Genomic DNA, 25,067 nt, shown 5'->3' with positions numbered 1-25,067 from the left:
TTGAAGGAGCCTTGGTGTGTTGTTGCAGTGCATCTTGTAGATGGTACACACTGCTGTAACTGTGCGTTGTTAGTGGAGGGAGTGAATGTTTGTGAATGGGGTGCCAATCAAGCGGGCTGCTCTGTCCTGCATAATGTTGAGCTTCTTGTGTGTTGTTGGAGCTGCACCCATCCAGGCAAGTGGAGAGTTTTCCACCACACTCCTGACTTGTATCTTGTAGATGGTGGACAGGCTTTGGGGAATCAGGAGGTGAGTTTCTTGCCACAGGATTCCTAGCCTCTGACCTGCTCTTGCAGCCATGGTATTTATATGGCTACTGCAGTTCAGTTTCTGGTCAATGGTAACCCCCAGGATATTGATAGTGGGGGATTCAGCAATCTTAATGTCTGTTATTGGAGATGGTCATTGCCTGGCACTTGTGTGGCATGAATGCTACTTGCCACTTCTCAGCCCAAGCCTGAATATTATCCACGTCTTGGTGCATTTCTACACGGACTGCTTCAGTATCTGAGGAATCGCGAATGGTGCTGAACATTGTGCAATTATACATTAGTCATACATTTGGATGAACCAGTTGTTGAACCTGAAATTCAGAAAGCACCAGATACTACAAACCTCAATGAAGGCCATTCAATTCAAGAAACAAGAGTTCAGGGAAAGACTATTGTTCTTCCGTGTCTGACAACAACATGATCAGGATAAGTTGTGAAGCCTCCAGACAGATTGAATCTGTCATGTCAGAGACTTGGGGGACAATTGGGTAGTATGTAAAAATAAAAATGGATGTATAAAACAATGGACAAAGACTTGGGGAGAGATGTAGTATAAGGTTTTTAAAGGGTTAATGTGAGTGTGAGTAACACCTCCCACTATGATGATGTAAGCGATCACATGAGAGAGAGACTTGAAGGAGAAGAAGCAGCATCGCATCAGTGGAGTTAGACATACTTAAGTGAAGTTGTATATAGTTCTTTAATATGTAATAAACTAGTTCCTGTTAAACTTACCGAAGACTCAGTAATCTCTCCTAGCTGGACTGCCCAAACATACAATACAACTTACCAGATTTATTGAATAAAATTTCACAGCGTGCCATGATGGAATTTGCTAATCCAATATTGTAGCCTGTACATAACCATTATCTGTTCTGATGAAAGGTCGCAGGCTTGAAAAGTAAACTCAGGTTCTCTCTCCACAGATGCTGCCTGAGTTGCTGAGTATTTCCAGCATTTTCTGTTTTTATTTCAGATTTCCAGAATTCACAGTATTTTGCTTTTGTACTAACATACCTGTACTTTGTGCATTATGGGCTGTCAGTGAAGTTGCATCTCCCAGCGTTGCATAGACAGGCTGGAATTTTATGCCCCCCCCACCCCCCCTTCACAGGAGAGGGCTAGTGGCGGGGGGTGATCCTAAAATTGCCTGAGAGGCGGGTAGTGTCTTCCTGTCCCCAGTGCAATTTTAATGGGGTGGCTTGGCTTGGGTCCCACAGAAGACTGCCAGGTAAAAGCTGGCAGCCTCCTTGAGGGCTGGGGGAGCCCTCCTGATAGGGCATCCTGTACCCCATGGAGGGCCCCCTGAAGCCCCAAATGTCCTCACTGAAATAAAGTCTCCCCTCCCTTGCCTCGCCAGGGCCTGGCCGATTTTCATCGACAAGGCCCCAAACCGTACCTCACTTCCGGAGCTGATGTCCACAATCCTGCTGTTTGCTGGGTGCAGTCCCAGCAGTAGCCACCACTCCAAGTGGCGCTGCTGGGACTGAGAGCTGCTGGACTGCTGGTTGGCCGGCAGCTGTAAGAGGCAGGATGTCCTGCCTCAGAGAATTGAAGTCCCTCCTAGGTCCAATTAAGGGCCTGGGGAGATTAAAATCCTGGTGTGGCTCCACATGCCTGGTGGAGGTGGGCTCGCTTCCAACTTTTTTGCCAATGAGTGGGGCCTCCTACCCAACATAAAATTCTGGCCATAATCCTAGTCAGCAGCGCTGTTGAATTTTTCACTCAGAAATAAATCCCTCGATTATAAAATTGAAATTAAAAATATTTTTTTTCCAATTGATTTATAGGGAGATGAATTTCTGCCTGTAGTAGCAAATAGGTCTGATAGAAGCACCGGTTTCACTCGTGTAGCTGGACTATCACTGAACACAGCTGTAAGTACTTGTTTCCATCAACTAATACAAACTTACGTGTCACAAACTAGCAGGCTAGAATTCATCAATCATATTTTCTTCACAAGTAGAATGTAATAGCTACCCTGTGCAATGGTTAACACATTCAAGTTAAATTCCTGACTGGTTATTTAACATTGTTACATTTGTCAGATTCCCCGACTCATGATTTCTATTCAGTGCTCTCTTGTTGGAAATTCCCTGTAAATCAGGTAAGGGCAGGTTCAGGGTTGGCTGCCATGCTTCTGTTGGGAAAATATCTTGTTGAAACCTAGGGCTGAATTTTCATTACGGAGGCAGGAAACAGGTCTGTTTCTGTGTCAGAAACCCACCTCCAGTGGGAAACTGATTCAGATTGATATTTTCAAATGGGTAAGCCCTTAAAATTGGCATGGAGATGGATTCCCTGTCCACTTAGAGCCAGCGGGGCTGGGAATGGAGGTAAGTCATATCAAGTGTGGGATTCATATAGACTCCCACGGCAGCCATCACTGAGGCTGCTTGTTGTCCTGAGGGAGAGATCTGCCTTCCACAGTACCTGAGAGAAGCGAAATGTCACAGGGGAGCAGGAGGGCAGGCACTCGGGGCAGGGCAGACCCTCGCTTCATCAATGTCCACCTGGATCTTATGCTGGAAGCCGTGAGGGAGAGGAGAAAGGCCCACTTCTGAAGGGTGGCAGGAGGAGGTCATTTCATCGTGCAGCAGAGACACCTCTGTTCAGTGATATTCCTCTCCACCTCCTCTTTCTCCTCCTCTCTTACCTCCTGCGCCTGCCCCAATGATCTGTCTCCTTCCTGGGCCTCACTGTCCTCAAGGTCCACATGCCGTCTGGAGGACCATGTTATAGAGAGCGCTGCAGACCACCAGAATGACCGAAACCATTTCAGGAGGGTATTGAAGGGCACCACCCAACTGGTTTAGGCACCAGGATTGCATCTTCAGCTGCTTTATGTCAGAAAAGCCTCTTCCCATCTGAACTCCCTTAGACGGGGGTTTAGCCTTCCCCTGATGATCCCAGGAGCCCAAGTAATGCCAGTGGGCTCACATCCCTCTCTGGATTCCTGCTATTCATCACTAAGCAAAACAAGTCTCTGGAGCAGCTGTGCTTTATTGTGCTTTAATGCCTCAGCATTATTTTAATCAGCTCTTTCAACAGGCCTCATAGCTCCCCACAGTGTTCACGTCTTGTACACCCTGCTGTGTTCCACACATGGCGTTCTCCCTATTCCCGACCTTTAAAAATCCCAAACGACGACTAACAAGCCTGTTAATGAGCTTCTCAATAAGCTCCACTGGCACTTAATTGGAAGCGTGCGGGGTTGCTGTTTCCTCCCTGCTGGCATCTCTGTAAAAATGGCGTCGTGTTCCGGTGGCTGCGGAATCGAGTGCTGACCTCCAAGGACACGATCTTTGAATCGTGCTCACACCCGCCCCCGCACCCACCGAGCTTTAAAAATCCAACCCTTGTTGCCTGGGCTGTACATGAAGAATGAACAATTTTGACAAGATCCCAGATTATGTCCCAGGGGACATCCAACAACAGCTATTGCCTTTACGAAATGAGGGAGAAAACTAAAGGGAAAGCAAAAAAAAAAGACAATATCATTTGCTACAGAACTGTTTGAGACAAGCAATGCAAAGTTGAGTAGGACAAAGTTTGCATGTTAGCACCTGCCCAATTGAGCCCTTTGAGTTATTCTGCTTTACAGCCCTGTTTTATGCTATTTAATTATCTCCTGGAATAAATAAATCATAGTGCGGTGTTAGATGCATCAAACGCAGCTAAAAATAAAGCTGTAATGCTATCACACTGGCTATCTGATGCCAAATACACTGTAGTTTTCAATCAGTATCATCTCCTTTGCCCCTACATCAAACCCATCTATGATCCTGCCTGCCCACTGTAAAACACAAAGAGAAATCAGAACATAACTTTGGAAATAACATTGTACTTAAGGCTGTAATTCATTTGAAGGTCTGCTGATGTTGCTAATAACACCAACAGTACTGAGTGTTTGAATTACAGCACTATGCCTCCTCGTCTGCAGTTTACTGTCCTCCCAGTCATCGTTGCTTAATGCAGCAGTAATGAATATTGTACTCTTTTCATTAATAATGGAGTAAGCCGCCAGTAAGGAACAGCTCATATGTTTCAAAAACTGGCAACAACCTGACATGTGAACCTGCCTGCTGATGTTATGTATCTGAATAAGTGATCAGATCTAAGGGTATATTTTCTGCTGATGTGTGCCAGTGGTGCAAGCTCATGCTACTTGTTGAATGGGGTAGGAGGGCTTCATTAGACATTTGGAAATTACATAAGTAGGGCTGGGTCTCCCTATTATACATTTTCTGTAGGTTACTGTCAACTGCACAATGTATGAATACAGCAGGTGTATAGACAAGGGAAGGAACTTCCTGGGTTTCTTAAAGCTGCACTTCATTGGACAGTGATTCAGAACTTGTTGTTTGGGTTCCTTTTCTTACAATTATTTAGGTGCATTAATTTTGGCACTCCAGTTTGATTTTGCATTTTCTAAACTATTGCTCTTGCATCTAAATTCAAGTGAATTTATCTGAGATAACAACATTTGCTTTTTGGGGAATTCTATTCCCCTCAGGGAGCTGAAGGATAAGGAGAACACCTATAGCCACGAACAGAGGCAAGTGCACATGCATTGAAGTGGTCCCAGAAGGCCTGGAGCTATCCAAGGAAACATGGGCGAAATACTTGTTCACATTACTCAGACTACGTTGATTCCCCGGGAGCAGGCAACGTCGTGAGCCACCTGTGAAGCAGTCTTCATTGATAACATTGAAGAATGCCATGCAGACTGCGCATGTGGTGGCCTGCGGCACTGTCTGCCCCCAGGGGATCGACGTAAGTCTACCCAGCGCTGCTTGAAGTAGCACTACACGAACAAATTTCTTCCCCCCGGGTGTATAAACAACACCACAGTTACTAGTGCAGCTAAGTGGACTTTTTCACGCGCTTGCAGGTGCTCCGACATGGTGCTCCCCCTGCATTATCAGCTGAGATGGAGGCAGGCTGCTGACCTTCCTGCTCCGTGGCTTCAATGACCATGGCAGTCATCCTCCAGCTGCTTGAGGCATGGAGGGGCCCCAGCATATTAAGGGCCTTCTCCACAGGTACAGGAGCCCCGCCCCCTCTGCCTCCATGACATCGTGAAGTGCTGGTGTCACCGTCAGAGGGGCTGAGGAGGTGCTGTCCACGCCCCTGAGAGGAGCCCACTGCTGCTGCAAACAGTTGCTCCTCCATCCTTTCAGGGCACATTTGGTCCTCCCTGCTCACCTGAGGAGTCCAAGGATCTGGCAATGGCTCCAGGTATCTCATCCCCCTCTCACCCAGCCATTGCTCCACAGAGCTCATGGATGTGGTGATGGCAGGTCTGCACACATCTCCGGCATTCACTGGGTGGTATACTGGATATGGCTCTCCATGAGGGTCACCAATCTCTCGATTGATTCATGGTAGCACCCAATGCCTGGATGGACTTACCCCATTGTCCGTGCATGGATACACATACCCTCTGGAAGCTTTGCCAGATGTTCCCGCACCTCATGCTGCAGCTCGGCTGTCACTGCCTCTGTCAGCTGTGCTGTGCTCACCAAAATGTGACCTTGTTACTAACAGTGTGCGACTACCCACCAATGTGACATATCTACACCAGTGGAGGTTGTGGGACAGTGATGTGATGGTGCACCCACTGAGGTAGCCTCCTCCTTCTCAGAGATGGGGTCTGTCTCTCAGACTTGGTGGCTTGTCACTCTTGTCTATGACTTGCAAGAGATGTAAGACTGATGTACTTCTAACTATGCATCATCTGGAGCTCTATGAGAGCAGTGGTGCGGACATGGGCACACTGCTTTGTGTTCACCAGAGGATCTCTTGCACCCATCCATTAGGCCACTCACTCTCTTGGGGCTCCGCATCCCTCTCACCATCCATGATAGCCTGACCTGCCTCCATTCCAACCAGCTCCAGTGCCTCTTCCTCCATGGATGTGAGGATGCCCTTACATCCAGGAGGAGTATCTCCAGGGAGGGATTGCTGAATCTTGGGTGACCCTTGATCTACCTTCTGCAATGTCTCTGATTTGCACTGCTGCCAAGGTGCTCTCAGTGCTCCCTCTGGGTCTGCTGCATTATCCTGTGAACCTGGCTGGCTTTTAAAGATGATGTTTCCAGTGTTTCACGTTCTGGAACATTGCCCCCTGCCGAACCTGACAATATCGTGCATGATACTCCACCACCACTGCCCGCACGCCCACGCTACTCACTTTCGGCCCTCGTGCTGGGACTTGCTTCCTTCAAGTAAAACTCAGACCCATTAATTGGAACTAGTAATGCTGCTCCATTTATTGGAACTGGTGATGTCACCGCTGTCATGAAAACCCCACCTGCCAAGAATGAGCATATTAATTTTGTCATATGAAACATTAATTTTAAACTGTTGTTGTACTGAAAAGATGAGTTGTTTAAAGAAATCACAGCAGTGCCTGGAAATATTTGCATTCTAAGAGACAGTTGCTTGGAGAAGACAATGGAACTGCTCCCTGATCCAATCAACCCAAATGGATTTTGATCACCAGACACTAAATGTGTAAAAAGCCAGCATTCCATCCCACCACCACCCCACCCGCCCCCCCCACCACCCCCCCCCCCCCACCCACTAAGGGTGTCTGCAATGATGAACAATCCACAAAAATGCAGGAGAGTTTGTTAAATAAAAAGGTGTTCACATGACTAACCTGTTGGCCCAGGTTTGGTTTTGAATTTTGTTCACAGAACAATTTGAGTGAGACTGCAATTTGAAGACAAAAGCGAAGGAAGGTCTCTCCGTGGCTCTCTCACAGATTTCCAAACCCACTGAAGCCATTTAAACCTCAAGAGAGAAGACTCCTACTACATAGAAACAAGTTTGAAAGCGTGCACTGGGCCCCAACGAGCCGGCAACATTTAACTGTAATTAAAGACTTTATATCAAACTCAAAAAACAGTAAATGAACTCCAGCCATTGCTCCAAACCTTTCCCTTTGATTCTTTCTCCTTTTCTTTCTCTATCTGCGTGTGTGTTTATTGCGTATGCATGCTAGCGTGGTTGCATTGCGTATTTGTAGTAGGTATAAACGAGTTAGAGTTTTAAGGTTAATAAACTTACACCTTTCTTGTTTAAATCTAAGAAATCCTGTCTGGTTGATTTCTTTGCCATTACAATTGGAGAGCAGTGAACAAGGATTCGCTGAGGGGAAGCTAAAAACACGGTGTTTTAAAAATTAAACCCTGTTACAGTCAAACCAGGAAAAGATTAAGAGGGAACCCCTAGACTCCTTTCTCACCTGGTTGTAACACTTACTTTATAATCCAAATTATTATAGATAAAAGTACCATGAATCACTGTATGGTGAAGCTGTGCAACTGTAGTGAATGTCAGCTAGATCAGGAACTTACAGGGTTTACAGAAAATATTCAACCACTGACACATCACTAAGCGTTTGGCTCACAAACTGTACAGAAATTTTTTACTTCAATCCCCGATTGGCTTCCCAGAGAAAACCGTACCGCGTGCTGCTCTCAAACACTAATTGTTTATCTCTCCCTCTTGTACAGAAACCTTATAAAGCAGTCTTTGAATGACTATAATTCAGCTTTTATATAGCTCCTAAAGAAGATACTCTAGACAGACACAGATAGGGCGCTGTTATTATGTATGTGGTATTCTATTTTTGTCTTTGAGGTTTTGTCTCAAAAATGGCACATGTATACGATTTTTAAAAGTCAATCACAGGGTAGATGTTTGAATTCCAGTGGTGAGGTTGTGGGATCTATGTGCTGAAAGCTTTGAGCATATTAGGGGTGGCACAGTGGCGCAGTGGTTAGCACCGCAGCCTCACAGCTCCAGCAACCCAGGTTCAATTCTGGGTATTGCCTGTGTGGAGTTTGCAAGTTCTCCCTGTGACCGCGTGGGTTTTCGCCAGGTGCTCCGGTTTCCTCCCACAGCCAAAGACGTGCAGGTTGTTAGGTGAATTGGCCATTATAAATTGCCTCTAGTATAGGTAGGTGGTAGGGGAATATAGGGACAGGTGGGGATGTGGTCGGAATGTAGGATTAGTATAAATGGGTGGTTAATGGTTGGCACAGACTCGGTGGGCCGAAGGGCCTGTTTCAGTGCTGTATCTCTAAATAAATACTAAATAAATATATGAATTAGGAACAGCCATGACACATCTGCAGCTGTTGATTTCCTCAAATAATCCCTTACCGTGATCTTTGATGCCCTGCTCCCTGTAAAATCTTTATTCTCTCCCATCAAGGTTGTTGGCCATCAATGTTGCTCCCTCAAGTATTGTACTGATGGTCAGCTTCTTTAGCTTTCCATCACCATATCTAGTTGGACCACATGAAGCACAATTGAGTCTCATTCTCTACTTCCAAAGCCATCCACTACTCCAGGATAATCCTGCAGAGCAAAGAAATCCTGGGCTTCTTTTCTCGACTGTCATGGAAGGCCATTGGATTTTAAGTATTGACCTGGATGGCTACATGGGGTGTCAACAATAATACTTTGGACTTTAAGGGCTCAATTTTAAGGGAACGATGTGGACAAGTATGGAGGAATGGGGGAAATAACATTGGGACAGGAAGTTGTACGTCGTGACGTCCCTTCCCGATTTTGTCCTTGGCTGCAATTGAAAGCAATTTTAATATTGGATGCAATTTTTAAACGGCACACAGGTCTCACGGGCTTCAGCATCTCATCTCATTGAGGCGGCAAATCATGCCTGCCTGGAAGGGGAGACTATCAGAAGAGCAAACATCGAGGGCCTGAAAGGGCCATGAAGGGAGGGCTGAGCTCAGCATGTCAGGAGTGAGCGGAGGTTGGCTGCGCTGCAGGGGTGCCAATTCAATAAGGCAACAGGCAAGTGACACCTGAGCAAGGGTCACAAGTGTGGACATCAAGAGGGAGTCACTGGCAGGGAAGACTGCTTTTATCATGGGCCTCATTCACCCAGGCTTTGGGGACCTTGTTAAAGCTAAAGTGCACCTGAGTGTGAGGGAGTTCCAGGCACCTTCAGCAGCACCACAGCGAACTGTGAGCCTACAGGAGGAAGCTCAGCAACTTCTGGAAGTGGCAGAAGGGGGAAGAGGAGAGAGCGAGGGAAGTGATCGGCACAGATGTACCCTCCAGAAAGAGTGTAGATGTCAAGATTTAACTACCTGCAGACGTCCGAGAGGCAGTGTCAACGAAAACTACGGCTCTCCAGGGAGGCCATCATTGACCTGTGTACAATAATGCATAATGAGTCCAGAGGACTGGGTGACAATCCAATGCCAGTGGCTCTGCAGGTCCTCATGGCACTGAACTTCTACTCCACCGGATCATTCCAGGGATCCATAGGGAACATTTGTGGAATCTCAGAGTCCGTGGCACATCAGTGCATCAAGGAGGTCAGAAGTGCCCTGCTCAGGAGGGCCGGAGATTATGTGCACTTCCGCATGGATCCCAACTCACAAGCAGAGAGAGCCATTGGTTTCAGGGCCATCACTGGATTCCCTCAGGTGCAGGCAGTCATTGACTGCACGCATGTGGCCATCAAGGCTCTGGAATGCCAGCCAGTGGCCTTCATCAGCAGGAAGGGCTTCCACTCCTTGAATGTACAACTGGCCTGTGACCACATTAACCGGATCCTGCACAGGTCTGTGCACGCTTCCTGAGAAGTTGCCATGATGCCCACATTTTGAGGCAGTCCCAGGTTGCTGAACTTTTCTGCCTCCCTCCAGCCTTCAGGGATGGATCCTTGGAAGTAAGGGCGACCCACTGAGGACATGGCTGCTGATACCTGGGAGGAACCCACGCATGGACGCAAAGGGGAGGTACAACACGTGCCACGGGACAAAAGCTACCATTGAGCAGGCAATTGGTCTGCTGAAGATGAGATTCATGTGGCTGAATAGTCAGGGAGAGTCCTTCAGTATGCCCCAGCAAGGGTCTCCCATATCATTGTGATTTGCTGTGCACTGCACAACTTGTCCTACAGAAGGAGGAGCTGATGAGCAATATGGAAAGTGAGATGCTGGCTACCTCTTCAGATGATGAGGATGTGGAGCAGGAAGATGGGCACGTTGGACCAGATGAAGAACCCCTGGAACAACGTGAGATTGGACATGAGAGATGCACAAGGCAGGCTCTTTATTCCCTGATACATTCGGGCTCCATTTGATCCTTTATGGCCCTTGTACTTTATCCAATAAAGACCTTCCCTTATGCGGCCATCTTTCACCATTCCTTCCTTAATGATGCACATTGAACATTTGCACATAGCTGATCTGATGCTCTTGAGTGAACTCTCGCAGCATCAGCAATCATCTCCAGCTTCTTAATAGAGGCTGGAATGCACTGAAGGGTCAAGCCCTTGATGGAGGGAAAATGGAGGGAGTCCATGCAGTAAAGATTTATTCAGTTATAATGGAGGCGGACAGTGCAATGAGAGACAAATGCTTACCTGTGAAATACCAGTGATTTTAAGTGTACTTCTTTATTCGCTTACGTGAACTCCTACGCGGTGCTGCCCCTGCATTGTCAGCTGAGGTGGAGGCTGCCTGCTAACCTTGGTGCCCCATGGCTATGGATGTCTTGGGCCTGGAGAGCCCTGACATGCTGCAGGTCTCCTGCAAAGAAGCAGCACCGCCCTCTTTTGTCTGGGATATTGGAGGAACTGGCGACACTGGCAGAGGGGCAGAGGAGCTGTTGCCCGCACCAGGATCACACTGAGAGGAGGCCCCAGCTGCAGGAGGCATACACTCTTCCTCCCTATCCAAGCAGACTTCTGCCTCCCTGCTGACCTGAGAGGACAGAGGACCTGGTAGTGACTTGCGGCCCCATGTCCCCCTCTCGCTTTACCACTGCTGCCTTGCACCAGTGGCCAAGATGAGTTTATGGAGGTCTGCACGAATATCCAGCAAACACTGGACTGAATTTTGCACCTATGGCAGGGAACCTGGTGCCGGGCTGAAAAGGTGGGGGAAATCCTGCCTCGGCCAGCTGGAGCCCCCCTCGAGCAATTCTACTGTGCTGGGCCAATTTACAGCCATGTGCCAGGATTCCCATCACTTTAAAGACAGGGATCCCACTTGCAAAAGCTGCCAGCCAATCACAGAGCCAGCAGCTCAGCAGTATTGGCAGCACCACTGGGAATGGTGGTCACTGCCAGTACAGCAAGAGGCCTTAGATCCAGGCCCAGCACTGGAGCCCAAATCCAAGGTAAGTGAGGCGGGGTCGCTGGGGCCAGACCGGCAGGCCCCAGTGAGGGGGGTGGGATGAAGGGTAGGCATTCAGTGCGGGGGTGGGTGTGGTTAACGGAGGTAGATTTTTTTCGCCATGGGGGCCCTCCATGGGCCACAGATTTCCCATGGAGGTGGGCCACCCCACCCACCAAGCCCACAGAGAGGTTGTCTCATTTTACTGGGCAACCTCCCACATGACAAAGGCACTCATCCCCCCCAGCCCCCCACCACCACCACCGCTGGTTAAAGCCCAGTGACAGCAGGAAGAGCCCCTTAAGTGGCTGCCAGCCATCACTATTCTTTGAGCATCCCCCACACCTCTGAACTTGTCTCAGGGGGGCCAATAAAATTCAGCCTCCATCAGATCCACCAATCTCTCAATGGAAAAGGCCACTTGAACGCCAGTCAGAGACAATGTTGAGGTCAAGGCTTGGATGGACTCCTCTATTGACCATGCCTGGGCACGCATAGCCTCTACATCACTGCAAGATGTTGCCGTTCCTTTCGCTGCAGCTCCAGCATTTCCCTTGTTGCTACCGAAACCAGAGGCATGTCATGAGCTTGGGGCTTAGCATGGGACTAGCCTCCAACAATTCTCCAATGCCCGAGGCCTGGGCTGTCACCGCTTCTGTCAACTGTTCACATGTGTGTGTGCTTTGCTCGCCAGACTCTGTGCCCAGATGTAAACTATCGCACTGGTCCACCGATGGACCCTCTGAGGCTCCTTCCTCCCCCTCAGAGCTGGCAGGATCCGCAGCATATTCCACTGATGACCGATTTGGCACAGCTTGACCTGCATAACAAAGACATGTAAGAGTCGAGGGCCTGCCATCTCTCCATTGCAGACACCCCTACAATGCAGACTCCTGTGTGCACTGGAAGCCTGATGAGCAGCATGTCTCCATCGTTGCAGATGCAGCATTGTGCCTATGTAGACCCTACTTACTAGAATCATAGAAAAGTTACATTGTGTCTGTGTTAACTTGGGAAGGTGCTCCTGTCTCTCCATCCGCAACGTTTCATCTATCCTGCAGGATAGCAATCTCCATGGCCTCCTCCTCTATCAGTGTAAGGATATGCAGCAATGGCAGCCCACCTCCGGTAGACAGAGGGAAGGTGGATGTTGGACCCCTAGCGACATCAATCCCAACACATAGGCTGCTGGCAGTCTAATTGCCACTGATGGGGACACACAGACACCTCCTGCATGTGTTCCCTTCCCAGGGATCTAGTGAGATTCAAGTATGACAGGGGGCCTGCTTTCAGGGCTACTGTGACAGGCCGCTGACAGATATGTTTCATCCCCTGTCCCTTTGCCCACGTCTGGTTGGGGGGCGCGGGTAGATCGCTCTCGTCTCAATGCAACGACCTACTTTAACAGACGCAAGGCCCAAGAGGATGAAAGGATTAAATGATGTTCACTTTTGCAGCCTGGATGAGGTCATTGAGCCGTTTGCAGCACTGTATCCATGTGCGTGGGTTACACCACGGCTGCTGACTTCCTCATCGATCTGGAGCCAGGTCTGCTTTGTTTATCTCTCCGGTCTCCTCCTCTCATCCCTTGGGAACAAGATGTCCCTCCTCTCCCTGACAGCCTGTAGTAGCACCTGGAGGGAGGCATCAGGAAAGTGTGGGGCCACATGGGGTCTCCTGTCATCGATCTCTGATCATGCAATGTCACCTCCTCCTCTTCCAGGCCTTCCCTGGGCTTGACCCCGACCACGCAATTAGTTGGAGCTCATAGCTCATTAATCTTAATTGGCCATCCACTGTTGAACTGCATGTGGCCAGCCATTCCATCCCCCGACTTGCCTTGTGCCTGATTCCGTGCCCGACAGCCGGACCAGTGTTCAAAGCAAAACATTCAGCCCTTGGTATTTCTGCATTGTGAAAAAACTATTGTGCCTTCTATTTAACTGCCAGTTCTCCATCGGGACATTGGTAACATGTTTACTCTGGCCAAAAGCTGTGCTCAATCTGTGCTCTCTGGATCAAATCATGCAGCTGATGCACCTGAGGTACCTTACAATAAGCCTGAGGTATATAAATTCTGGGCTGTGGTGACCTAGGTGCTGAAATTTGTCTACGTGCTTGCAGCAGACAACACTTGCGTTGGAACAGGAGTAGGCCATTCAGCCCCCAAGCCTGTTCCTCTATTCATTAGATCATTGTTGATCTGCACCTCAACTCCATTTACCTACCTTGGTTCCATATCCCTCAATACCCTTACCCAACAAAAATCTATCAATCTCACTTTTGAAATTCTCAATTGACCTATCCTCAACAGCTTTTTCAGGGACAGAGTTCCAGATTTCTATGACCCTTGTTTGAAGAAGTGCTTCCCAACATCACCCTTGAACAGCCTCCCTCTAAATTTAATGGTATACCCCCTAGTTTGGGACTCTGTCACCACAGGAAATAGTTTTTCTGTATCTACCATATCAAATCCTTTATTCATCTTCAACTAATCCATTGCTGTCTCCTCGATGAAGGAAAGACAATTGTCCTTGGACATTCCCAGATACTTGTTCCTGAATCTGTACACATAGTTGCATTTAATGATAATTGCATCCATCAAAATTTCAAAACACAATGTACACAAAACACAATTTTAAGAATTTAGCATGCAGCAATGAGAAATGAAGAGCCCAGAACATGTAATATTAAATGGAATCTGAGTGCATTGTCCATTCCTATTGGGAGATTGTGCCCACATTAATATTATTTTCACACACTATAAGATTAGAATGAAACAGAATGTTTGAGAGCATTTCAGCCAGAAGAAGACTCAAAGATACATGTTTGAGTAGGTATGCAGAAACATGATCTTTGCCTATTTTCCAGACTCTGTTCAACCATTCCACAGTGTCAGAAACCATGACCTTAGCAAATTTGACCAAGTACATTAGAAAGGCTATTGAGCTTTACTTCATCCATGCTGAGATAAAAAAAACTACAAGTTCCTTTAATGGATCCAAATATTTTTGCCTCCACTTTCCAACCCAGAGATCTATTCCATGCGTGAAGAACATTCTGACAGAATTCCTAAATTTTCCTTTTGAACCAGTGCTCCCATGTCTATTTCCTTCGTGCCTTAATTTGCATATCTCAAAACTTAAGATTCTTTCAGAAGCTAACTGTGGCACTATTTAACAGGGATAAGCAGGTTCAATTTCTCATCTGCTCTAATTGATCTAAGCCAGTTTATGATAATGGTGCTATAATTGCCTGGTTATCTCAGGAGTAGGGAAGGAAAAGAAATAGCCAAAGCCATGATTCCTTGTTGAAAGTGCGAGCTGGATTTTACCAGCCCTCTGCGAATAGGCTGGGAGTGGTGGGGGGTGGGGTAGCGTAAATTAGCGAGGGAAGGCAGTTGGTGCCGCCACCATGGCATTTAACCAGCAGCGGGGAAGATGGAAGACAGCCCTCTTGCTACTCAAGTGGCAAATTAAGGAACTCCTCCTGCTGCCGCTGGCATTTTACCAGTGGCTGGTGGGCCCTCAGTCTTGTGAGGAGACTGCCTAGTGAACCCTGGCGGCCTCCCTGTGGGCTTGTGGGGGAGAGGCCCTCCAATTTTGGTACTTTGTGGCCCATGGAGGGGCCCCCCAGTGGCAATGGCCACCTCCACGGCAATCCCTTCCACCCTTACCAACGCCCAATACCCCAGTTACCTGGTTGGGAGGTCAGCCTGCTCCCATGACATCATCTCTACAAGAATAGTCCCAGCAGTGGCTACCACTCTTGGTGGTGCAGCTGAGACTGCTGAGCTGCTGGCCTTCCAATTGGTCGGCAGGTCCTGGGGCGGGTGCCTTCCCTTTAAAGGGACGGGACTCCCGACGGGAACCAATTAGTTGCCAGACGGCTGAAAAATGTGGCTGGGGATCCCACAGATGGCCTAGGCAGGTTTGCCACCGACCTTCGGGCCGTCTTCAGGGCCCCGCCACAATGGCAAAATTCAAGCCTATTTGTGTATAAATGTTAGGTGAGTACAGGATCAGTTACACGTCTGCAGTGGTCAAATAACCTGCTGGCACTCATTGTCTGGGCTCATACCTGAACAATATTGTTTCAGGAGCGAAGAAAAGAAAATGGGTGCACAGTTATGAAGGGAGACAAGTTTGAGATCTCTGGGAATCACAACACACTCAAGTTCAAATAATTCCAGAAGTTCAGATTATTACCTCCTCAGTGAAATCGTTGACGTGAAAAAAACGAAGATATGAGCCGCAGATCAATTTCAAGAATTACATGACAAGATTTCATGTTTTAAGGTTTTTGTTATAACAATTAACCTCAAAGAAATCCCCAATCAACTGAATAGTACTAATGGGAAGATTCTTAGTAGTGTAGATGAGCAGAGAGATCTTGGTGTCCAGGTACATAAATCCCTGAAAGTTGCCACCCAGGTTAATAGGGCTGTTAAGAAGGCATATGGTGTGTTAACTTTTATTAGTAGGGGGATCAAGTTTCGGAGCCACGAAGTCATGCTGCAGCTATACAAAACTCTGGTGCGGCTGCAGTATTGCGTGCAGTTCTGGTCACCGCATTATAGGAAGGATGTGGAAGCTTTGGAAAGGGTGCAGAGGAGATTGACTAGGATGTTGCCTGGTATGGAGGGAAGGTCTTACGAGGAAAGGCTGAGGGACTTGAGGTTATTTTCGTTAGAGAGAAGGAGGAGGAGAGGTGACTTAATAGAGACATATAAGATAATCAGAGGGTTAGATAGGGTGGATAGTGAGAGTCATTTTCCTCGGATGGTGATGGCAAACACGAGGGGACATAGCTTTAAGTTGAGGGGTGATAGATATAGGACAGATGTCAGAGGTAGTTTCTTTACTCAGAGAGTAGTAGGGGCGTGGAACGCCCTGCCTGCAACAGTAGTAGACTCGCCAACTTTAAGGGCATTTAAGTGGTCATTGGATAGACATATGGATGAAAATGGAATAGTGTAGGTCAGATGGTTTCACAGGTCGGCGCAACATCGAGGGCCGAAGGGCCTGTAATGCGCTGTAATGTTCTATGTTCTATGTAAGTAGCTGGTACCCCAAATTACAAAGAAAGGTATTTTCTTTACTTGTTATAATACTTGAAAACATTACACCACACTTATACGTTACACAGTCCTTTTTGATGTTGAAATCCTTTGTGGTTAAAAGTCTCAAACTCCTCTCAGTAGCAATGGGTTGTAACTCCCAGATCTTTTCAAAAATCAATGTCCTCTTTGCTCACTTCTCAGTACACCTCTGACTTGGACATCCATGAATTAGGCACTTCCTGGTGATCCTGCTGACCTTCTACTTCTCCGCAAACTTCAACTTTCAAAACAGGTTCAAGTCTTCGCGACCTTTCACTGCAACAGGCTTCCAAGAGCAGGTGTCCCTCTCTCTCTCTCTCTTGAGGCCACAACCATTGGTTTCTTCTCTTACAACCTGTTTGCCTTCAGAAAGTCCGTTAAATTTATCTGGATTTAGAACTCAATAGCTTATTTTATTGTTCCAAAATGCAGAGTCCAGAAGTCTAGTTTCTAAGCCTTTCCATTGTTCCCAGCTAACAGCTGCCTGGTACATTTACATCTTTCGAATTTCTGAATCCTTGTTTTACGACCCAAAAGTCTGGGAGGGCGAAACCCATTGTTCTTCAGGTATTAGTCCTGCAGTCTCTGTTTTTCAGAAGAAAATCTTTGATCTGTGTTCTCTCTTGTCCGAGTAACTTCTCGCAGAATGGAGGTAAGGTCAGCGGACCTTTCGGATTCCATCTTGACCTCCATCTTTGAACCACAATTTTTAAAACATAATCATGTTACAAGGTCCAGCATTCATAACAAGTTTCCTAACTGCATACTAAATTAGCAATGTAAATTTTTATTGCATTCATAAATGGCTTGGTAATCACAAATATTTGTATGCTGCCTGTTTTGACTAGAAGATAACCAAACTGAGTAAAATATGGCACAATTGCCACCAATAATTAAATATTTTGGCAGCAAGTGTACTCAGGATTCATGTTAACCTTATCTACCTCTTTATCGTAGCAGCCAAGCGGGCTACAGAACCTTCCTGTTGATAAGGTAGAGAAGCTAAAGAAGGAAGATCCAGTCGAGTACCTTAACAGAAACCATCTTGATGAACCTAGCAGTATCAACACCCTGACCTACACAAAACCAGAACATAGACCATTAAAAACAGAACTGCTGGGACATGTTAACGTTGGTGCTAAGGTAAGGAAAGCTATTTCCTCTTTTGTGCCAGTCTTGGGTTTATGCACCATAGAACCTTTTTGTGCATTTTAGAATTTCAGCAGGCAGGTGCAGCAGGCAATTAGGAAAGCAAATGGTATGCTGGCCTTCATCGCAAGGTGTTTTGAGAACAGGGATAAAGAAGTCTTGCTGCAGTTGTATAGAGCCTTGGTAAGACCGCACCTGGAGTATTATGTACAGTTTTGGTCTCCTCATCTAAGGAAGGATATACTTGCCATAGAGGGAGTGCAACGGAGGTTCACCAGACTGATTCCTGGAATGACGGGATTGTCTTATGAGGAGAGATTGAGGAAACTGGGCCTGTATTCTCTCAGCGAGTTTTGAAGAATGAGAGGTGATCTTATTGAAACTTACAAAATTCTTACAGGGCATGACAGGGTGGATGTAGATAGGATCTTTCCCCTGGCTGGTGGGTCTAGAACCAGGGAACATAATCTCAGAATAAGGAGTAGGCCATTTAAAACTGAGATGAGGAGGAATTTCGTCATTCAAAGGGTGGTGAATCTTTGGAATTCTGTACCCCAGAGGGCTGTGTAAGCTCAATCATTGAGCATGTTCAAAACAGAAATCAATAGCTATCTGGATACTATTGATGTCAAGGGATATGGGGATAGCGTGGGGAGGTGGTGTTGCGGTCGATGATCAGTCATGATCTAACTGATGGGCTGAATGGCCGACTCCTGCTCCTATGTTCCTATGTTCCTATGTTTCTATGAGTCAGTAACAGTTGTTAAGGTGGCAGTGATCATTCACACAGAACATCCTGAGGGTTACCATTGAGCAGAAACTGAACTGGACCAGCCATATAAGTACTGTGGCTACAAGGGCAGGTCAGAGGCCGGGATTTTTCTGCAGCAAGTAATTCACCTCCTGACTCCCCAAAGCCTGTCCATCATCTACAAGGCACAAGTCAGGAGTGTGATGGAATACGCTCCACTTGCCTAGATGGGTGCCGCTCCAACAACACTTAAAAAGCTTGACACGATCCAGGACAAAGCAGACCTCTTGGTTGGCACCCTATCCGCCACTTTAAACATTCACTTCCTCCACCATGACATACAGTGGTAGCAGTGTATACCATCTACAAGATGCACTGCAGCAACTCACCAAGGCTCCTTTGACAGCACCTTCCAAACCCGTGACCTCTACCCCTTAGAAGGACAAGTGCAGCATATGCATGGGAACACCATCACCTGCAAGTTCCCCTCCAAGCCACACACCATCCTGACCTGGAATTATATCACCGTTGCTTTACTGTCACTGGGTCAAAATCCTGGAACTCACTTTCTAACAGTACTGCAGTGGAACAAGAAGGCGGCTCACTATCACCTTCTCAAGGGCAATTAGGGATGGGCAATAAATACTGGACTACCCAGCGACACCTACATCCTGTGAAAGAATAATAATCAAAAAGAATGATCCCAGAAATAGTAAAGAAAGGAATGCCTAATATATTTTTGATGGAGGTGGTCTAAAGGTTGTGAAGGGCGACTCTCATCTTGTTTACTAGATGGGTCAAAGCTAATACTTCATTAGCGAAAAGTAGGCTGATCTCTGATCAGAAATCCTCTCTGGATCTACAGTCTCTCACTTCAAGACCTATCCACCATGTTAACCTCTACCTCACAGTGGAGGGATATATATTGGAAGAGCGAAACAAAGTCCATTGTGGCATGGAAAGCAACACCTCCAGTATTTGGTACTTACAATGATAACGCAGTGTGGACTGGGGCAAAGTGTGAAAGCAGAGAAACATCCTGTACTGGCCATCCACTGCAGCTGCCAAGCGACCTCGCCTCTGGGATCATGCAAAAGCAGCTGAGAGAGAGTGGGGCAGCTGCACGCACCCTTCCCCCACTATACTCAAATTCCTTACCTTAGGTTTAGCTGTAAGGTATGACCTATAGACATACAACCAAGTCCTACAGTGATGGGAAGTGGGCAAAGCGATAGGTGCCGTCACGCTGGAAGTCATAATCCTCAACCTGCAAGTAGGCAGTCTTTAGATGCTGGCCATCACTAGATGTACCCAGAAGCTGCATCAGTGTTGGGCAGCACTATGTGACGACTCAACTGCCCTCTTTAGGGATGCACAGTTGGCCGGTTTTCACCGGAGGGGCTGATGAAAGGAGGCCTAAACAAGGCCTGCTTCTTACATTACTGCCCAGTATACAGTGGCTGGGAGGACTCAATCAAGTGGTAAGGAACTACAAAAGAAAGCAAAGAGAAACACAAAATTACCAACCATGGCTATTCTTGTGTATTGTCCTGATGAGTGCAAGATGAAAAGCTTTGACAATATGTTTCTATTTTCAGCAGTTCTCAAGTTCTGTACTACCAAATGACTATTTATACAAGTTATTTTGATATAGCAAAAATAACAGTGGTCCTAAGACTGACCCTTGGGGAACACCACTGTCTACCATCCTCCAGTCCGAAAAGCAACCATTTATGATGGCTCGCTGTTTTCTGTCCTTAAGCCAATTTTTTTAATCCAATTGGACACTGACCCTCCTATTCCATGAGCCTCAGATTTGTTAACCGGCCTTTTATGTGGTACCTTATCAAACACTTCCTTAAAATCCAGATGAACAACATCCTCTGCATTCCCTTCATCAACCTTCTCCGTTACTTCATCAAAAAATTCAATTAGATTCATCAAGCATGTTCTTCCTTTTACAAATCCATGCTGGTTATCCTTAATTGACTCAGACCTCTCAAAGTGTCTGTTGATTTTTTCCGTTGATTATTGTTCCGAAAACCTTACCCACCACTGATGCTAAACTAACAGGCCCAAAGTTGCTAGGACTGTCCTTACACCCTTTCTTGAATAAGGGTGTCACTGTGCCAGTCTTCAATCCTCTGGCACCTCCCCCATATCCAGAGAAGAATGTAAGATTATGATAAGCCCTTCTGTTATCTCCACCCCCATTTCCTTTAGCCACATGGGATGCAAGCCATCCGGACCAGGTGACTTATCTACCCTAAGCATAGTCAGGCTTTTTAGTACCTCCCCCTCTCAATTTTTACCCTATCCATTGAATCTACGGTCTCCGCTTCTACTGATATTTTGTTAGATTCCACTTAAGGGTGAACACTGATAGAAAGTACTAATTAAGTATATTAGCCTTGACCTGTGCCTCTAAGCATATTGTTACAACCGAGGCAGTCCCATTATTCCACAGGTCGCAGTATAGTATTAGTTTCCCACCTACTGAAAATTAGCCAAATTAAACATTTTATTAACACCCGGAATAAAATGCACCAAACCAGGTAACTTTAAAGAACAACAAATTAACTATTTATTAATAAACTAAATCTTAAACAATATTGAGATAAAGCTATGTCTAAAGACTTTGTAACTTCTTATTCCTTCTAATCCTCATGCATACAAATATATATTCAAAAACCAATGGTTAACCAGTTTCAAAATGATGTTTTAAATTAGAGCTGTTTCGGAGGAATAACTTATTAGCTGGGTTGTAAGTCCTGGTGATTTACGTTCTTGGTTTGGTGAGTTGTCCCAGAGTCGAATAGTCAGATGCCACTCGAAGTCTCCAGTCCATAATGGAGAGGCGGTCAAAGCACTTCAGCTATAGCAGGCATCACACAAATCTTTCGACACGTTGTATAGCAACGGATCTATTTGGATTTTTAAATTGGCAGTCCATCAGTAGAAACTTTATTGAGAATTCCAGAACTCCCAGAAACACAAAAAGCAACAGAAAGTTAGTCCTGAGGCAGAGACTTCTTAGAGATTGGAAGTAAAAAGAAATTTGCTACCCCCAACAATGCAAAGATTCCTTCTCAGGGTTTTTTTTCCCTCTTCAGGCAAAACACAGCCTGTAGGCCAATGTAGATTTTCTGCTGAGAGAGACAAAATCCTTCCTTCATGGAGAGCACACTTCGTTGGACTACTGGTTCTAGCTAGTCTTTACTCTCAGTCAATTGGTACAAGATGGCATGTGACCTCTCTCTTTCCTGCTGTTGCCTTGAAAACAGGCTTCCTGCTTTCACACACTGTGCCCAGGGAATATAAAAGCTTCTCTCAGCCTTAAAGGTACACAGCCCTCCTTAGTTTTTAAACAGAGAAAAAAAAAACACTCCCATGACAATATATTATCCTCTTTGTTCCTCATAGGCCCCACTTACCTCTGACTACCTGCTTACTATTTACATGCTGGTAGAAGATTTTTGGGTTCCCTTTTACGTTGATTGCCATTCTGTTCTCACTTTGCTCTCTCTTTGCCAGTCTTATTTTCCTCTTCACCATAGGATCGTCTGCCTGCTCCATGGAGGTGGACATCCAATTGAGATGGCTAAGGCCCCGATAGAGGTAATTTTGCAGCCTCGCCAGCATTTTGCCACAGGGGAGTGGCCCATTGCCACACAAAGAGGTCGCCATCTCAGTGGAGGTGGCCTCCCTGCAGCAGAATGGGGTGGGGGGAGTGACATCATAGTCGGAGGCACCATGCCCCAAGATGCGGATGTGAGCAGGAACGGCTGCACTGGAGGAGTTCATCCGGAGGAGTTTCCCCTCCGCTCTGAGGTGCCTACTGGCTTCGGCCTTCGTAATTACTTAATTGAATCCATGCCTCTGAGGGCACCTCCATTTTGAGACACCCTCGCTGTCCCCAACCTGTCTATCCCAATAGGGCTTCCAGGGCTCCAGAGATGTCAGCCCTTTGTTTGGGCCTGCAGCATTGGGAGCCCTTGGACAGTGAATGCAGAGGCAGCCAATTAGGAGGCCGACTCCTGGAAGATTGCACCGCCGATCTCGCTGCTGGCAAGTGTGGGCTCAGGACCCCCAATTGGTCCTGACATCAGGATCCTGAAGCCCATTGGAAAATCTGCCTTTACTATAGGTTTGAGTTCCTATTAAGGGAATTTGCCAAAGATGTGAATACCCCTCAGATGTGAATATATTTTATGCTACAAAGCTGGTCGCATTACCAAATCATTGCCTTTATCATGTACTTTCTCCAAGATATCCATTGCATTGCAGTTAATATTTTTGGAGGCCACTGGAATGAACTATATGTGGAACACTTATTACAACATCTCATTAAAGTAGATGGAAAGCATTGAAACACTTGAAACACACTTTTGAATCATTTCATCAGTCCCAAGTTCAGTGATGTGGCCAGGTGCCCAGAATACACATCTGTTAGGGCAGAAATCTTATTTGTACTGCCAATGACTTGATTTAAAAAAATACACCCTATTGCATCTAAAATTTCTCCTGAATTACCCCTTACTGTTGGTTATATATTTTTTCATGGTTAAAGCAGTGGCGTCAGTGTACCATTCCTTGCAAAATGAAAAACCTTTTAACAACACTGATGGAGATTCTATTATTAGTAACAATTTGCAGGTTTGCAAGTTTAGGTCATTTAGTAGCACTCTGGCCTATTACAAGTTTAGGGTTTTTCCATACATATTTTCTCAGGTCAATCGTATAAGTGGCCTGAGCGCCCATTGATTTTAGGTGTACTCATGATGCCCAATATCTAACTATATTATAACTCACCCCAGGATCTAACAATAGGTTGTGATCTGAACTAGATATTCAAGTTTGTTGCATGTGTACTTTGCCTCAACCATGCCCTGTCACAATGTACTTATTGCGTGCTCCAACTATCCTCAAATTTCTCCCATTCTCTCTCCTCACTATCATAGTGACAATTTTAAATTGATAACCTCTTGCTACTGACTCCATCAAAACCCTTCATCATTTCAGAAACCTCAACTGAATCTCCTTTTAGCCTTCTCTGCTCCATTGGAAGTAGCCCTACTACTTCAAGTCTCTCTTCTTAACTACTGTTTCCCATCCCTGGTGGATCTATGTTGTACTCTCTCAATGGTTTTAATGTACTTTCTATAATGGGATCCCCAAAACTACATGACGTATTCTAAATGTGGTCCAACCAATGTTTTGAATAAATGTATTACTGCTTTGCTATCTTACTCAATGCTCCTATTTATAAAACCCAAAATGCTGTTTGGACATTTTCTTTGACTTCATTTATCAGCATTTTCACTTTCAGGTTATTATGCATTTAATTTCCGGTAAATCACCCAACTTTTTATCCAAGCTGCTTTTCCTCTTCTACTTTGTACATGAAATTCCTAAAGCGTGTTATAGACTGATCTTCATGATCCCTCAACCAATAGATCAGGTCAAAGCTCTGCAGTCCTGCTGCACCTAGTCATGAATGGTGGTGGACAATTAAGCAACTAACAGGATCTGGAGGCTCCACAAACATTCCCACACTCAGTGATTGCAGAACCCAACATGTGAGTGCAAAAAACAAGGCTGAAGCATTTGCAACCACCTGACACCAGAAGTGCCAAGTGTATGATCCATCTTGGCCTCCTCCCCCACCATTATAGATGCCAAATTTCAACTAATTAGATTCACTCCATGTGAAATCAAAAAATAGTTGAATGGACTGGATTCTGTGACAAGGAACTCACCTTCTGACTCCCTAAAGCCTCGCCATCATTGACAAGGCACAAGTCAGGAGTGTGATGGAATACTCTCCTCTTGCCTGGATGAGTGCAGCACCAACAACACTCAAGAAGCTTGACACCATCCAGGACAAAGCAGTCCATTCACCTCATTAACCATTCACTCCCTCCACCAACAGTACACCGTGGCTGCAGTGTGTACCATCTACAAGATGCACTGCAGCAACTCACCAACGCTCCTTCAACAGCACCTTCCAAAGCCATGACCTCTACCACCGAGGGCAAGAGCAACCTGACCTGAAAGATTCTTTCCAAGTCATTCAGTATCCTGTAAAGGAAATATATCACTCTTCCTTATTCTTTGCTGGATCAAAATCCTGGAACTCCCTCCCTAACTGCACTGTGGGTGTTCCTACACCACACGGACTGCAGCAATTCAAGAAGGCGGCTCACCAAGAGCCATTACAGATGGGCAGTAGATGCCAGCTATGCTGACATCCCATGAACAAATAAAAAAAGTCTCTTGTGAGACACTTTAGTGAACACATTCAAAGGATCCATAAAAGCTACAACTGTTCTATTCCCTGTGTCTATCAAAATCCTGTCCTTCTACAGAAGTCTCTTAAAATTTGGGAAACATGATTTGACTTTGACAAATCCATGTTGCTGATCTTGGCTAACCAGTGTATTTATAAATGCATACTATTTTATCTTGCATTATGAAATCTAGGAGTTTGCCCACGGATACAATTCAACCCAATTAATATGCAATTATCAGATTGCCTTCTCTCTCTTTAAATAAAAATTAGTGTTAAAATGCACAAGCAAAATTTCAAAACAAATCAAAAACGCTCATATTCCGTACAA

The 25,067-nt window shown here is 46.0% G+C and overlaps 1 protein-coding gene across 1 annotated transcript in view; it reads left to right on the top strand.

Moving 5' to 3' along the window:
* saxo4 (stabilizer of axonemal microtubules 4) overlaps positions 1-25,067 on the top strand; it is a 253,673-nt gene that overhangs the window by 110,350 nt on the left and 118,256 nt on the right. The window contains exons 9-10 of the mRNA XM_068046860.1: positions 2,063-2,149; positions 17,505-17,690. Coding sequence (XP_067902961.1) covers positions 2,063-2,149; positions 17,505-17,690 — 273 coding nt within the window. The remainder of the gene's footprint in view (positions 1-2,062; positions 2,150-17,504; positions 17,691-25,067) is intronic.

This window comes from Heterodontus francisci, chromosome 14 (genome assembly GCF_036365525.1).
Source record: "Heterodontus francisci isolate sHetFra1 chromosome 14, sHetFra1.hap1, whole genome shotgun sequence".
Taxonomy (NCBI): Eukaryota; Metazoa; Chordata; class Chondrichthyes; order Heterodontiformes; family Heterodontidae; genus Heterodontus; species Heterodontus francisci.
Note: the sequence above shows the minus strand (reverse complement) of the source record. Positions and strands in the feature narration are given on the sequence as shown.